Source organism: Ambystoma mexicanum, chromosome 10 (assembly GCF_040938575.1).
Source record: "Ambystoma mexicanum isolate Mex_15411 chromosome 10, UKY_AmexF1_1, whole genome shotgun sequence".
Classification (NCBI taxonomy): Eukaryota; Metazoa; Chordata; class Amphibia; order Caudata; family Ambystomatidae; genus Ambystoma; species Ambystoma mexicanum.
In genome coordinates this window covers 313,392,164-313,407,345 of record NC_090932.1, presented here as the reverse complement: position 1 = coordinate 313,407,345, position 15,182 = coordinate 313,392,164, and the positions used below count along the sequence as shown (strand labels likewise).

The 15,182-nt window shown below is 45.2% G+C and overlaps 1 protein-coding gene across 6 annotated transcripts in view; it reads left to right on the top strand.

The window, feature by feature from the left end:
• The window catches only part of LOC138491400 (zinc finger protein 883-like), a 209,402-nt gene extending 194,526 nt beyond the window's left edge, over nucleotides 1-14,876 (top strand). For all 6 annotated transcript variants that reach the window (XM_069617910.1, XM_069617911.1, XM_069617908.1 and 3 more), the window contains one exon: nucleotides 12,569-14,876. In XM_069617910.1, coding sequence (XP_069474011.1) covers nucleotides 12,569-13,653 — 1,085 coding nt within the window. In that variant the 3' untranslated portion in view covers nucleotides 13,654-14,876. The remainder of the gene's footprint in view (nucleotides 1-12,568) is intronic.
• Nucleotides 14,877-15,182: the final 306 nt, after the last annotated feature.

The window sequence follows — 15,182 nt, the reverse complement described above, 5'->3', positions numbered from 1 at the left end:
CAACGCTGATGGTAGCAAGGCAGGTGATCTTGAGAATGTGGAAGTCTGATTCAGCCCCAGAGTTAAGTGCTTGGGAACAGGAGATGGCCAATGTAGCGTCTTATGAGCGGCTGATATTTAGGGCGTGAGATAAAGAGGTCGTTTTTCAAGGTGAGAAAGTTCCTGTGGGCATGTAAGCAGCCCAGGTGGGTCACTGACGGTTGGGGGCAGTTAAGGGAAGCAGGAATTTGCAAGGGTGGTGAAAATGACCCCAGAGGACAGCGGAAAGCCACGTTGAATAGTTGGTGGATGGAATAATTTACCGTACTGAGTTTAGAAGTTTGTTTTTGGTTATTGTTACTTGTTCGTTTGTTTTTTGAGGCAGATTTCTAGGGAAGTGTCTGGAATTTGGCAGAGCACTCTTTAAGATGATCTGAGCTAACACTCTCACAATAGAGCTTAGTGTACTCCAGGAAGGGGCCGGAACGTGCAAACTGCAACTTCACACATGAGGAGATGTTTGTCGAGGGGGGCAGGGAGACTGAGCCACTAGAGGGTGCTAGCCTGGAGATGGACAGATGAGTGGGGCAGGAGCAGGGAGGGTACCCCCTGCTTGCCAGGTGGCGTCTAAGGAGGTTGATGGGGAGGTTGCAGATTGGACTGCAGGACAAAGGTGCAAGTAGGGTGGCAGAAGAAAATGGTTATATATGACTCGAGTTGTCAGAATGAGGACACAGAATGAGCAAAGGAGGGGACCAGGAGGCGGTTGGCTTGGGTGGGTATGGTACTATATTATTGGCCTGCGACGAAAGACAGAAAAATCAGGCTGGAGCAGCACAAACTCAAAGAAATGTACAGAGCTGCAATCAAGGGTGGTGTAGGAGGGTAACCAATGCACTGTGAGTGGTCTGTAATTTCATTATTGCCCTGTAGTTGGTTGACTGATTAATTAATTATTTATGATGCTCTGTAATGAATTGCTGTTGTTATTGTGTTTATTTCAATAGGATCTATAATGATAATTTGTTGGCCAGGCCCCTACCAGGTAGGTGAACGTACCTGTTTTCATAAAATGTGCACAAAGTTTATTACGCAATGATAGTGCCTTCTGACCAATTGCAGGCTTTTATTAATATATTGCTAAATGCCCTCATCTATATTTAATATATGCTAATGTTTGTTCAAAATACCAAATAATGTATTACTTTGATTAGAGTATCTTGTAATAAATGTAACTTTGTTCCACTCAGCATTTCATTTTTCTTGCTGTTTTTGAACCCTGTGAAAAGGTTACTCATTTCTAGTTGTGTTCATACCTTTTTTAGTTGCCTGCCCTGGTATATCGCCTCTGTCTTAATTTGTTGTCGTTCAAATGGAATTCAGTTTTGATTATGTTTTTTCATGTGCTACAATTCATATGTGGCCTAATGTGTTCTCCAATAGGTATATTTATTACATTACATTTACTGTGACAATTTGTGGCAAAGAAGGTGGAGTTGAGCTCTGTCAGTTTACAGTAAGTCCGTGTCTGTATCTTATTACTCTTGATATAAATCAAGAGTCCAAAAATGGTGTACTATGCCAATATGGCCCACTAATTGTATGCCAGAGTTATTATGGTTAAGAAATGATCTATAAACTACGCATTTAATTTCCATTTCATCCCAAATCGAGAGAATATCGTATATGTAACTACTACATTAGCATAGGTTGTACTAATGATTTTGTGAGAGTGCATGTGTTTGCTCATAGTGTCCCATAAACAAATAGTCTGTTTGTGGGCTTGGTCTTTGCTTCCCAAATAGTCTTGTAAGTGCTGGGGTCTTGCTCTCAAACACTTTGAAAACTAGAGGAGTCTTGCAAGAAGCATTACAATAGTTGAGGAGCCTATTCTAATCTCAACACCTCTTTTCTGGTCTTGGCCTTTTTTTCAACACTGAACCATAGCCTCCTTCCCTCTCCCAGCATAAGGTCCAGCCCCTCCTGACTGGTGTATTCCTCCTCCTGGTTAGAAGCCTACTTCTTCTGTTTTTCCACCACCTGTTGCTAATGCTTACCACCCTCCTTCTGTTTCCCCCACCATTCATTCTGATGTACTCCAACTTCCTCCTTGTTCTCTCCAATACCGCCTGCCGATGTATCCCAACCTTCATTTTATACTTTCTTCCACCTGTGGGAGATGTTCTCCAACCTGTCACAAACCAGCCTGATCATGCTCTCCTATCTCAAACTTCCTTTTTTTAAACACCTCCTGTTGATGTTCTTTAACCTTCACCTTACTTACTAGGACCACCAACAGCTGCTGTTTTCTTGCTACCACCTTACTTTGTCCAACCACTTCCTTAATATCCTTTATAACTTTCCCCTCCCTCCTAATTCCAACCTCCTCTATAGAGTTCTTCTTTTACCTAACCTCATCTACTTTCCAGGCTCCTCCTTCTCCTGTCTAAGGTCCCTACTTTTCCACACGATGTCTCTCCAACCACTGTAAGGAACCCATGGTGGCAACAGTAAAGACAGACACAAGTGATCACAGTTCAAGGGTGTTTGGTGAACAATGAATGCCCGGTGGAAATACACCTAAGCTAAACCGAAGTCTAAGATGGGAGTAAGCATCGACCATCAAAAGAAAAATAAGGCAGTCCTAGTGGTGTTGTGTCAAAGTAAAAGGGGGCTATACTAAAGAAAACCTATTGCCAATTCCTTGCAACTAATTATAGAAAGAGTGTTGGATAGGGTTTCAATAAGGAAAAGAAGTGTTACAAATAATAAGTCAGGATGTGATCGCCAGGGGTTTCCCTTCTCTACATTTTCAGCTCGGGACAAGGAGAGACCTTGGAGCACAGCACACGCTTGTGCTCTCTTAGCCTGAGTACACAGTTCCATTCCAGATATCAGGCTCTTCGATGGTAAAGTCTCTGTGCATTAAGAAGTCTCTTGCCTTCGAGGCCTGATGTATCCAACAAACAAACACAAACAAAAAGTTATTTTCCACAGTTCACGTTGAGTGATGGCTTCACCCCTGGTTCCCCCTCTTCCGGGCGCCGACTCCTCACGTACCATATTCAACAAATCAATTGAACAGTTCCTTTCTCAATGATCTTTGGTTGATGACTTTTCACCTCTGGATCTCCCTTGACCGGGTTCAGACCCACTTGACAAGACAGACAATTCACTGCCCCTGGTATTCCAAGATCTCTTACTTTCATGAGTCTTAATGTCTTTTTAAACCATACTTCAGGCTTTGTCTCTGATTGTCGACTTCCCTCTTCCGGGTTCACTTTCACCAACTTCTTCAAACAGTTCCCTGTACTTTGGGACTTTGCCCCTTTTTGTTAGCATCCTGCCGCCGAGTTCACTGTTGCCAGCCTTTTACCAAACAGTTCACTCTGAGACTTTAAACTTCATCCCGTCTCCCTAGCATCCCTCTGCAAGGTTCACTTCTTGCAAACTTTAACACACTGTTCATTCGCTCATTTCACCAAGCAGGATTCATTTCCCTTAACTTTGCAATAAATCTGTCAGGAACTGTGCTTGGAAGTTCTGGAACCGGTGGAGGTTTTGACTTTCTCAGTGAGACGTTCTAGTCCTCACCCAATATGGCGGAAGTTCCTTTAAATCCTGACTCTGCCCAAAAGCTGGTGCCTTGTATCTGTTTTTTCTAGTTTCAAAGCTCGTAGCTTGTTCTACTGTCGTTTCTACCTTCCAGTGATTACCCGCTAGTGCCTTCGTTCCTGCTATCCCTGTGTTCCTTCTTCAGCTTCAGTCTGCTTGTTTTCTCCTTCTATTGCTTTCTTTCCCGCTCCCTCGGCGGACTTTTGCTCGCACTGTTATTATGGTTCTGTCCTTTCTCAGGCATCTGCTGTTACGCATGTTGCAACCGGCGTCGCCTTTCGCCTGTTGCGTACACCTTGTTTTCTTTTTTTGTTTGTTTACTTACCTGTGATCTTGCCTTCTTGGTTTCCAGCGCCTCCTGCGCCAATCTTGTTTCTTGCAGAGTACCCGCTGGGTCGCGAGTGGTTACCGCGCCCTACCTGTTTTCTTTCACTCTCCTCGGCGGCGTAAATATTTCGCCGTGCCTAACCGTTCCAAACTTTCTCTCTCTCGGCAAGTCTTCCTTCTTCCTATGCTCCCCGACTCCTCTTGTTTTAATTAATTTTGCCTAGCCTCCACTCTTCTCTCACGAGTCTTAGTTTCCTTTCCTCTTTTATTTTCTCTTTACCTTCTATCTACTGCATTTCTTATTCTTTCTTCCTCGTACTTGTTCTCGTTATCTCATTCCTTCTAGTTTCCTTCATATCCTTTTTATTCCCTTCTGCTTATGTTTTCCTTCTACCATTCAGTCATTGGAGTTCTATAAAAACTATTTCATCTCTAGTCTGGAACATATTTACCCTGAACCATCTATTTTCTTTTTGACTTTGTGCATTGAAATCTTTGCCAACTCTTGTGGAACCCATCTATGGACTAGGGTTTTTTCTGCCTTCGGGCTTTTTCCCTGGTATCAAGGCTGGCCCCCTGGGATCCCTCGAGGACAGTTCTCCATCTCTGCCAAGGTGGCCTCCGGAGGGGCCAGACCTTATTTACACGAACGGAAGGCTCAAGTACCCAAGGTCACGGCTTCTACAAAGAAGAAGAGCCAGAGGAAGACTAAGGCAATTCTTCAGGGACTAACCTCAGAGGAATCAGGTGAGGAGAAGGGGGTGGTAGACCTGGAGCCTGACAGCATACAACGCCCAATCTCCACAATGGCTTCTTTGGAACAGTACCAAGACCTTGTTGCAGCAATGCAGAACCTAACTGCTGAAGTTCAAGCCTTGAGAACGGAGAATATCGCTCTTCGACAACAGGTGGTATTGCACCGAGACGATCGCGGGGATCTACCGGCTATGCCCCTCTCCTTTGGCAAATATGACGTCATCCGGGAGGGCTTAAGGAGTTTCTTGATGCATGCCAGGTGTATTTTGCCTTTCGACCTCATGCTTATGAGACGGCTAGATCAAGAGACGGTTTCATTATCGTTAATCTCACCGGCAACGCTCTATCCTGGGCTACCCCATTAGTCACCAGTAATGACCCTTCCTTGAATGACTACCATCATTTTATTGAGGCGTTCAAAGAAAGATTTGACGGACCCGAAGTTTTCTACTCTTCTCTTGAAGCAATTCTGGATGTTAAACAGGGGAACACTGATGTCCAAACATATATTTCCCGCTTCCAGAGATTACCAGCTAAGGCAGACTGGCCGGATTCTTCCCAACAGACAATATTTAGGAGAGGTCTCCATGACGAGTTTCAAGGATGAACTTGCAAGAGTCACCCAATCAGTATTGTGTCAAGAATTGATGACCTTGTCTCTTCAGATAGAGTTCCGCTTGTTGGAACGGCGACAAGAAGGAAGGCAACTTCGAAACACTCCTCAGGCTCTCAGTCTACCTTCTTCCTCACCTACAACCAGGTCAACACCCACTCCCGACGAACCAATGCAGATTGGATCCACCCAAGGGCCTCTCACGCCAGAAGAACGCAGACGGAGGCGAGATGCCGGATTGTGTATGTATTGTGGCTCTTCGAAGCACTTACTAAGAGACTGCCCTGAAGTACCTCCCCGACGGAAGGAAAACTCCAGCCCCCGATCTACTGCAAGGGAAGTTTCGGGGGAAACACCAAGTACCCTTGCAACCACTCAAGAACCATTAATTATTCTGAGGAGAGCAGTCTAATGGTGTTCCGAGTCAATCTATGGATTTCCAACTCAGGTCCCACAGATGTGTACGTCATGTTAGACTGCGGAGCAGCAGGCAATTTCATGGACTCAAATTGGGCAGCAGAACACCTTGTGTCCACGAGACCCAAGGCTACTCTGATCCCTGTAGAAGGGGTGGACGGAAGGCCTTTGTCCTCTGGACCTATAACTAGAGAGACAGTACCCTTGAAGATGAGGTTAGGTCACCATGAAGAATATTTAGTATTCGATCAGATCAGAGCAGCCCACTTTCCTTTGGTTATAGGGATCCCCTGGTTGAGGAGACATAACCCTCACATTGACTGGAAGGCCAATAGAGTGAACTTCAATTCACTCTTCTGTGAATCGAATTGCTTGAACCTGCCTTCCACCTCCACTATCCAGGAATCCTCTAAGGAAGCATGTTCCGCCCTCAGTCCAGTAGTAGTAGCTTCGATCCCAATCCAATAGCAAGACTTTTCGGATGTATTCCTGGACATTCTTCCCCGCGAATTACATCCACATAGGGCAGAAGACTGTGGCATAGACTTGGTCCCGGATGCAGTGATACCCTTTGGGCGCATGTACCCTTTGTCACTCCCTGAAAGGAGTGCTCTGCGAGACTACCTTGAAGCAAATCTGCAAAACGGGCTCATCCAAGAGTCTAAATCCTCTTGTGGGGCCTCCTTATTCTTCATTCCGAAGAAAGATTCCCCAGAATTACGCCCGTGTATCGACTACAGAGGGTTAAACAAGGTGACTATCAGGGACAGATATCCCATGCCACTGATACGGGACATTCGGGAGGCTGTACAAGAGGCGGTATACTTCACCAAGCTTGACTTAGGAGGCGCTTATCACCTCTTAAGAATAAGTCAAGGGGACGAATGGAAAACGGCGTTCCGCACCCCCTTTGGACTCTTTGAATATAAGGTGATGCTGTTTGGTCTTGTAAGCGCACCAGCGATTTTCCAGAGATACATGGAGAAGGTATTTGCGGACATGTTGTTTCTGTCAGTCGTGGTGTACCTCGACAACATCTTGGTTTTCTCCAAAATGCTAGCTGAGCACAGGTTAATGGTCAGAAGGGTGTTACAGCGTCTTCAGGAACATCAATTGCTGGTAAAACCAGAAAAATGCCAGTTCGAATCCACTTCTGTGTCCTACCTGGGTTTCATTCTGTCCAGGAAGGGTATAGAGATGGACCCCATGAAGGTTAAGGCAATCAGAGAATGGACAGAACCAGGCAACATCAAGGAGCTACAAAGTTTCCTAGGTTTGGCTAACTTCTATCGAAGGTTCATTCCCAACTTCTCTAACACAGTGCTTCCTCTCACTTCTCTATTAAAGAAGGGTGTCAAGTTTGCCTTTGGAGAGGAACCGCAGAAGGCATTCCTAGCCCTTAAGAAGTGTTTCTCTACAGCTCCCATCTTGGTTCAGCCTGATCAGACTAAACCTTACATTCTGGAGACAGATGCTTCTATAGGTGCAGTGGGGGCCATCTTACTCCAGAAATCAGAAGATGATTACGAAAACCTGGTGGCATATTACTCTAAAACCCTTACTAGCAGTGAACACAATTATTCTGTCCTTGAAAGGGAGTTATTGGCCATCAAGTTGGCCTGCCAATAGTGGCGCCATCTCCTACAAGGAGCTGCTCACTGCTTTGTAATCTGAACAGACCACTGTAACCTTCGAGTTTTACAGCAAATGGAATGTACTAATGCACGACATGCCAGGTGGGCCTATTTTGTCCTGCAGTTTGATTTTCTAATAGCTTACATTCCTGGTACAGAAAACAAGAAGGGTGATGCCTTGTCAAGGAGCTTAGGTGACAGTTCTGGGGTTTACGAAGGACATTATCTGGCCTTCCCTGATCTCAAGATTGTAGCATCTACGGTTTCCTTCCTCAAGGATTTAATCCCACAGTATCAGGCCTGCACCGAGCTCCCATCCACGGTCATTCAAGGTAGAGATCGGTTGTTTTACCATGAAGGGGCTCTCTTCATTCACACCAAGAAGCTCCAGAAATAAGTCCTTTCCTAGTGTCATGATTCTCCCTTAACGGGACATCCTGGTATTAGGAAGACTTATGAACTACTGCGGAGGAGTTTTTGGTGGCCACAGCAAAGAAAGGATGCATACCAGTATGTTTCTACTTGTTCTGTTTGTGCGTCTAACAAACATCGAACCGGTAAACCTTTAGGTCTACTGCAGCAGCATTCCTTACCGGAACGTCCTTGGGAGCATATTTCAACAGACTTTATAGTCGATCTTCCCCCGTCAGAAGGTATGACAGTGATCATGGTGAAAATTGACTCATTCAGTAAACTGGCACACTTTTCTGCCTTCAAACAAATACCTTCAGCCTCAGAGACTGCGGCTGTTTTTCTCTAGGATATAGTTCGCCTGCATGGGTAACCCCGGACGATAGTATCTGATCGGGGTCCTCAGTTTATGTCCAAATTCTGGGCCTCACTCTCGGGTTATCACCCGCAGAGTAATGGACAGACTGAAAAATTAAATGCCAGCCTGGAGCAATACCTGAGATGCTTCTGTAGTCCACAACAAGAAAGTTGGTATTGTTACCTTCCACAAGCTGAATTTGCCTATAATAATGCCCTGCATACGTCAATTCAGATGAGTCCTTTTTCTGTACTTATGGGTTCTATCCCCAACATCTGCCCTGCCTCAGCTCTCCATCTACCAAGATCCCTGCTTTGGACGGTGTATTGCAGGATTTACATGAAGTACAGGAACTTGTAAAGAAAGCACACCAGGCCAGCCAACAAACACAAAAGAGATGGGCAAATAAGAACAGAAGTTCCAATCCAAGGTGGGGAGTAGGGCAATCAGTCTGGTTATCCACCAGATTCCTACCAAGATGGGTTCATACAGGAAAATTCTCCTCACGTTTTCTTGGGCCTTTCCCTATTTTGCAACAGATTAACCCAGTGCCCTATAACCTCAAACTTCCAGACTATCTCAAGAAGGTGCATCCTGTCTTCCACGTCTCCCTACTTAAGGAATATAAGGAAGACCCGTTCCAAAGACCTGTCCACAAGGGTCGTGCACAGGTAAACCAGGTTCCTGAGGAATATGAAGTGGCTTACCTGGTTGATTCCAGATATCATAAAGGTCGGTTACACTACCTGGTCCACTGGAAAGGATATCCAGTGGAGGAAAGATCCTGGGAACCGGTGAGCCACATCCATGCCCCTCGGCTGATAAGGAGATTTCATCAACTCCACCTGGGCAAACCCGGGGACCCCCCGAGGAGACGGGGGTATACTGTCAGGAACTGTGGTTGGAAGTTCTGGAACCGGTGGAGGTTTTGACTTTCTCAGTGAGACGTTCTAGTCCTCACCCAATATGACGGATGTTCCTTTAAATCCCGACTCCGCCCACAAGCTGGTGCGTTGTATCTGTTTTTTCTAGTTTCAACGCTCGTACCTTGTTCTACTGTCATTTCTACCTTCCAGTGATTACCCGCTAGTGCCTTCGTTCCTGCTATCCCCATGTTCCTTCTTCAGCTTCAGTCTGCTTGTTTTCTCCTTCTATTACTTTCTTTCCCGCTCCCTCAGCAGACTTTCACTCGCACTGTTATTCTGGTGCTGTCCTTTCTCAGGCGTCTGCCGTTACGCACGTTGCAACCGGCGTCGCCTTTCGCCTGCTGCGTACACCTTGTTTTCTTTTTTTTGTTTGTTTACTTACCTGTGATCTTGCCTTCTTGGTTTCCAGCGCCTCCTGCTGCAATCTTGTTTCTTGCAGAGTACCTGCTGGGTCGCGAGTGGTTACCGCGCTCGACCTGTTTTCTTTCACTCTCCTCGGCGGCATCTATATTTCGCCGTGCCTAACCGTTCCAAACTTTCTCTCTCTCGGCAGGTCTTCCTTCTTCCTATGCTCCCTGACTCCTCTTGCTTTGATTAATTTTACCTAGCCTCCGCTCTTCTCTTACAAGTCTTAGTTTCCTTTCCTCTTTTATTTTCTCTTTACCTTCTATCTACTGCATTTTTTATTTTTTCTTCCTCGTACTTGTTCTCCTGATCTCATTCCTTCTAGTTTCCTTCATATCCTTTTTATTCCCTTCTGCTTATGTTTTCCTACTACCATTCGGTCATTGGAGTTCTATCAAAACTATTTCATCTCTAGTCTGGAGCATATTTACCCTGAACCATCTATTTTCGTTTGGACTTTGTGCATTGAAATCTGTGCCAACTCTTGTGGAACCCATCTATGGACTAGGGTTTTTTCTGCCTTCGGGCTTTTTCCCTGGTATCAAGGCTGGCGCCCTGGGATCCCCAGAGGACAGGTCTCCATCTATGCCAAGGTGGCCTGCGGAGGGGCCAGACCTTATTTACACGAACGGAAGGCTCGAGTACCCAAGGTCAAGACTTCTACGAAGAAGAAGAGCCAAAGGAAGACTAAGGCAACTCTTCAGGGACTAACCTCAGAGGAATCAGGTCAGGAGAAGGGGGTGGTAGAACTGGAGCCTGACAAAATCTGTAGGCCAAAGACTTTTGACGGTACAGAGGATTTTACAAGACCCCTTTATGACCACTTTGACCTCTTTACGCCTCTTCCCAAGGGCTTCTGGATGCAGTAGTTTCGACCATTGGGTAATTGCCCAGAGTTTCTTGCTTGAGCTCCCACTGGTGCTGGCCTCCTCTCTTACAGGTTTTCCCCCTCTTTCCTCAATCGTATCTTTAATTCTTTCAAAGTTCAAATTAGCCGTTGGTTACTCTACGTTCAACACTGTTCAGTTTCTTATCGATTCTCCCCTCGACTCACCAGTTGTGATGAACCGCTTGCCTTTCTCTATCCTTGGAGTCAAGGTCGGTACCACCGAGACCAGCGTCCTTCCCCGGATTGGTTATCATCAGAGAAGGGTCATGAGTACCATATAGATCTTTGTCAAAACACGCTGGCTATTGTTTGTGGTCTTATGATTCCTTCTCTGTAGGATTCACGGCCTTGGTCAGAAGGGGCAAGGTCGCTTCTCTCCTTGTCACCCTCTCGGTCTGTGCAATCTTTCTCTTCCTCTTGAACTGCCGTGCTGAGTTAGCTCTCACGTCATGCGGACTGCCTTGCTCGCCCTGTGCTCTTGTGCTCCACCTTTTATCCCTGTGAGGAAAGGAAAGGGCCATCAGGTGTGTGTGATTCTTGTCTATTGCCTGACTTTGCCTGACCTTTGGGTTGGGACATGTCGGCTAAACAGGTTTTGCATTAGTCTGTTGTCTTTTATATCGGGAGAAAGTATTGGTGTTGGAAAAGGGGAGAGGTAGAGTTTCTAAATGTTCTGCGTGGTAGGATGAGGAAAAGGTGTTGTATGGAATTATAGCTTTTGTACCAGGGGGTTTGTTAAACATGGAAGGGTGAGATTGATAGGATTTGTGAGACAGACGGGAATGAGCGGGGTTACTATCTTGAAATAAACAAGGGGGATTGTGGGAACCGTTGTGTTTTGTCCTAGTAGACTGGGTGTTTGGAAAAGAATAACCAGAAGGATGTGAAGACGAACAATTCTGGGAGTTGTAGGTTTGAGTGCAACAGGGTTTGAGCTCCTATGGTATCTACAGATATGGAGGGTTCCATGGATTTCAATAAGGGAGATATTTTAGGTGAAAGGGAGGTTGAGTTGGTGCAACCAATAAAAGCTAAAGGAAGCTCGTCTTCCTCGTCCCTTTCTTCGGCATAATACTGTGTCTCACCTTGGATATTCCCCCACGCATAACCCCGGGCTCCCCACCCATGTGATCCTCCCTCGCTCGTCCACCCCCAGGGTTGGGATCTGAGAGCGGCAGCCTGTCCCCGGCCACATGAATAAGGGATTCTGGAGGTCTTTCCTGGGAGAGTACCCTCAGGTTTCTCACACCACCGAGAAACTCTTGTCAACAGCTCTACTGCAGACACCAACACCTTCTGATTGAGAGCCTGTGCTTATATAGCCCTGTATGCCCTCACCCTGGTCTGAACTCTCTGTAAGGGTCTGCATCTGTGTTGGCAAATTGGTGAATCATTCGGATTGGCTGTGGTCATATAGTCAGCTGAGCTCATTAATTCAGCCAGGCTGGGAGGGTGAGAGGGGGCAAACCTAGTGTTTAAAAGGCTTGTCTATGATTTTGGATTTGATATATGTCTTTGCTGTGGTTTGCATGGGTCTGTGAGACATGTGATATGCTGAGGCCCGTTTTCAAAATGTTCAATAAGCGGAGGGTAGGTGATTTAGTATTTCCTACTTTGCTGGTGTCTGCAGTGCTTGTGAAGCAAATGCCAGTGGCAGCGCCTGAGAGGACTGCAGTTTTACATGAACTCTTTTCATGAACCATGTGGGAGGTTTCTGAGCCCTGCCTTTGCATGAGTGGGTCCAGGATGAGGTCACACATGGATTTCTTGAGAGCCCCTGATGTCTGTGTGGGCTCTAAAGCAGGGAACAACCGGTTCATGCATGGTATGCAATATATATCTTTCTGTAACATCTTGAGGTCCCATACTTATAAAGGCATGGTGTCCCCATTATGGTGTTATATATACTGTGTGGAATGCTTGGCACAAGAGTCTATGAGCTGTTATAAGAGGGTGTGCAGCCGACCTCTCTCGAACCACAAACCCTTTTTGGTGTTTGCAAACAGGCCAGTCCAGTTGCTATTCACTTGTTTTGTAAGTATTCATTTTTATGATTTTTTTAAATTTTGTTTATGGGAGGTTTGCAAATCCAAAGGACAATTTGCTAATAAATACACAGAATCACCATGCATGTTACTGTTGCAAGTGGCGAACATTTAAGTTATGCACTCCTTTGATTCACCCTTAATCTGCGCCATTACATAAAGTAATACGCAAAATGTCTACTTTTTTCAACAGAAAACAGTAATATTTCCAGCACAAAGAGTCTGCAAATAAGCCCTAGAAGATGGAATATCCAGAGAAAGAAGAGGAAACCTTTGGAGAATGAGAAAGGTCACTCGCCTTGGCTGGTTAACAGATCACCCCGCTCACAAGAGTGTCACATGCCCTGCATTTGTGCAGAATGTGGGAAAAGCTTCACAAATCCATCCCGCTTCCTTACACACCAGAGATGTCACTATAAAAAGGGTCCTTATAAATGCACATACTGTAAAAATAGCTTTATCCAGCACTCCCAACTCATTAAACATCTGAAGATCCACATGGAGGAAAAAGCGTTTGCCTGTAGCGACTGTGGGAAGGGCTTCCCCAACAAGAGCAGTCTAATCATACACAAGAGGTTACACACAGGAAGGACAGCTCATAAATGTATGAAATGCTTGAAAAACTTTAGCCACCTTCCTGCTCTTATGAGACATCAGGAAATCCATATTGAGAAAAAGCCCTATGAGTGCACAGAGTGTGGTAAGCACTTTACACAACCATCCACCCTAAAGCAACATAAGAAATCCCACACAGAAAAAAGACCATATCAGTGTACAGAGTGTGAGAAGAGCTTCATTCGCCACATCGATCTGTCTAAGCATCAAAGGATCCATACTGGGGAGAAACCATACAAGTGCACAGAGTGCGAGAAAAGCTTCACTCAGAGTTCAAATTTGAAAACACATCAGAGAATTCATACTGGAGAGAAGCCGTACCAGTGTCCAGAGTGTAATAGAAGTTTCTCTCAGGTCTCCAATCTGTACACACATCAGATTTTCCATACTGGGGTGAAGCCATATAAGTGTACAGAGTGCAAAAGGAGCTTCAGTCGCAGCTCAAATCTGAAAAGTCATCAGAGGATTCATTTTATGGAAAAGCCCCACGAGTGTGTTGATTGCCAAAAAAGCTTTTCTCTGAGGTCAGACCTGAATGCACATCAGAGGATACATTCTGGAGTGAAGCCGTACCACTGTAACCATTGTGAGAAAAGCTTTACCCTACGTTCATACCTTTATCAACATGAAATGATTCATTCTGGGGAGAAACCATATAAGTGATAAAGTGCATGAATTGTGGTGAGTACTTTAAGCAGGCGTCAAACCTGGAACAGCATCAGAGATCTCACTTACCCAACTTGGAACACTAACCATAGAAGAGGTTACATATTGGTCTACACACGCATCAGATGACCCATAATGGGAAGAAGTAGATGAAATGGAGGAAAGGCATAAACAATGTCTCCAGTCTCAGATCTCATCTGGGCTTTGAATCTTCACAACTGGTACTGTGATGTTAGTTCTGTGTGTTCCATTTCAGCCAGAAATTGAAGTATTAAAGCGCACAACCCACAGGACTATATTCTGTACAATCAACATAAGAAGTTTAAAATTAACGAATGTTCGAATAATTGCAATACAGAACATTGCCATTGAGTTACCTGGCTTAGGAGTCCCATCGCCTAATGTATACACATATTCAGAGGCACTTGGTCAAGGGGCACAATTTGTGAAAGGAGATATACAGTGCCTCCACCCTCCAGTCTGATCTTCCTTCCACACAGTCTGTCTCAATATGAACAATTGTTACCAACTCTCAGAAAGGTGTATTAAATTGTCTACTTATACCTTTTGCTATGTTGGACCTAGATGGTTGCATAGTGGTGAACCTGCTGTAATGTTAATTAGTTGTAAAATCGGTTTTGGGTGTAGAACAGCAGTAAGCTAAAAATAGAGCACAGTCACAAAGTCACAGACCTGGGTACTGTGCACTGGGTAGCACACCCCAATGGCATGCACACAATTTGGTAGTGTTTCATAAGTCAAAAGTCAATAAAGATCTAAACAGAATCCCCAAACAGTTTGAGAGAAAATTACATCAGTGAATGGTGCAGAGAACTAAAAGTATGGCTGAGAAACAGCTTAGCAACACCCAACAAATTGCAAACTATGTACCAATTTGGAATTCCTGTCCTATTCTACAAATTCATCTGGTGACACGTCTTTTTAGTTAAATTGTTATCATTGCCCATTTTCTGGGTGCATCATTAATGAAAGCCAAATGAAAGTAAGTTTACAAAAAAAAGAAAAAAACAGAAAATAAAACTGATGGTGGAAGCATAATTGAAGAAGAAAATGGTGAATACCAGAAGTCTCCCTATAGTTTTAGAAAAATGCAATGGAACTGAAAAATGTTAACGTTGCATCAAAAACATCATCCTGGAAAACCCCTGGAGTCCTTCGGAGTCATAGGGCCTCATTACACGGACGGCGGTAAGGGTTAACGGTCACCGTTAATGGCAACGGTGACCGTTAACCCTTACCGCCGTACTACGAGGTCCCTTTGCGGGTTGGAGGAATTAACGCCTGCTTCTTGCAGGCGTTAAGTACCAACCCGCTAAGGGACCTCGGAGCTAATTACGGCACCGCAAAATTGCGGTGCCGTAATTAGCGCCTTCCCCATTCCCATAGAGCCCTATGGGGCAGAAATGGGAATGGGGAAGGGCAATGGCGGAAAGGGGATTTACCGCCCCTCCAACCTTGGAATGGGGCGGTAAATCCCCTTTCCGCCAAGGCGGTGCCGGTAATTT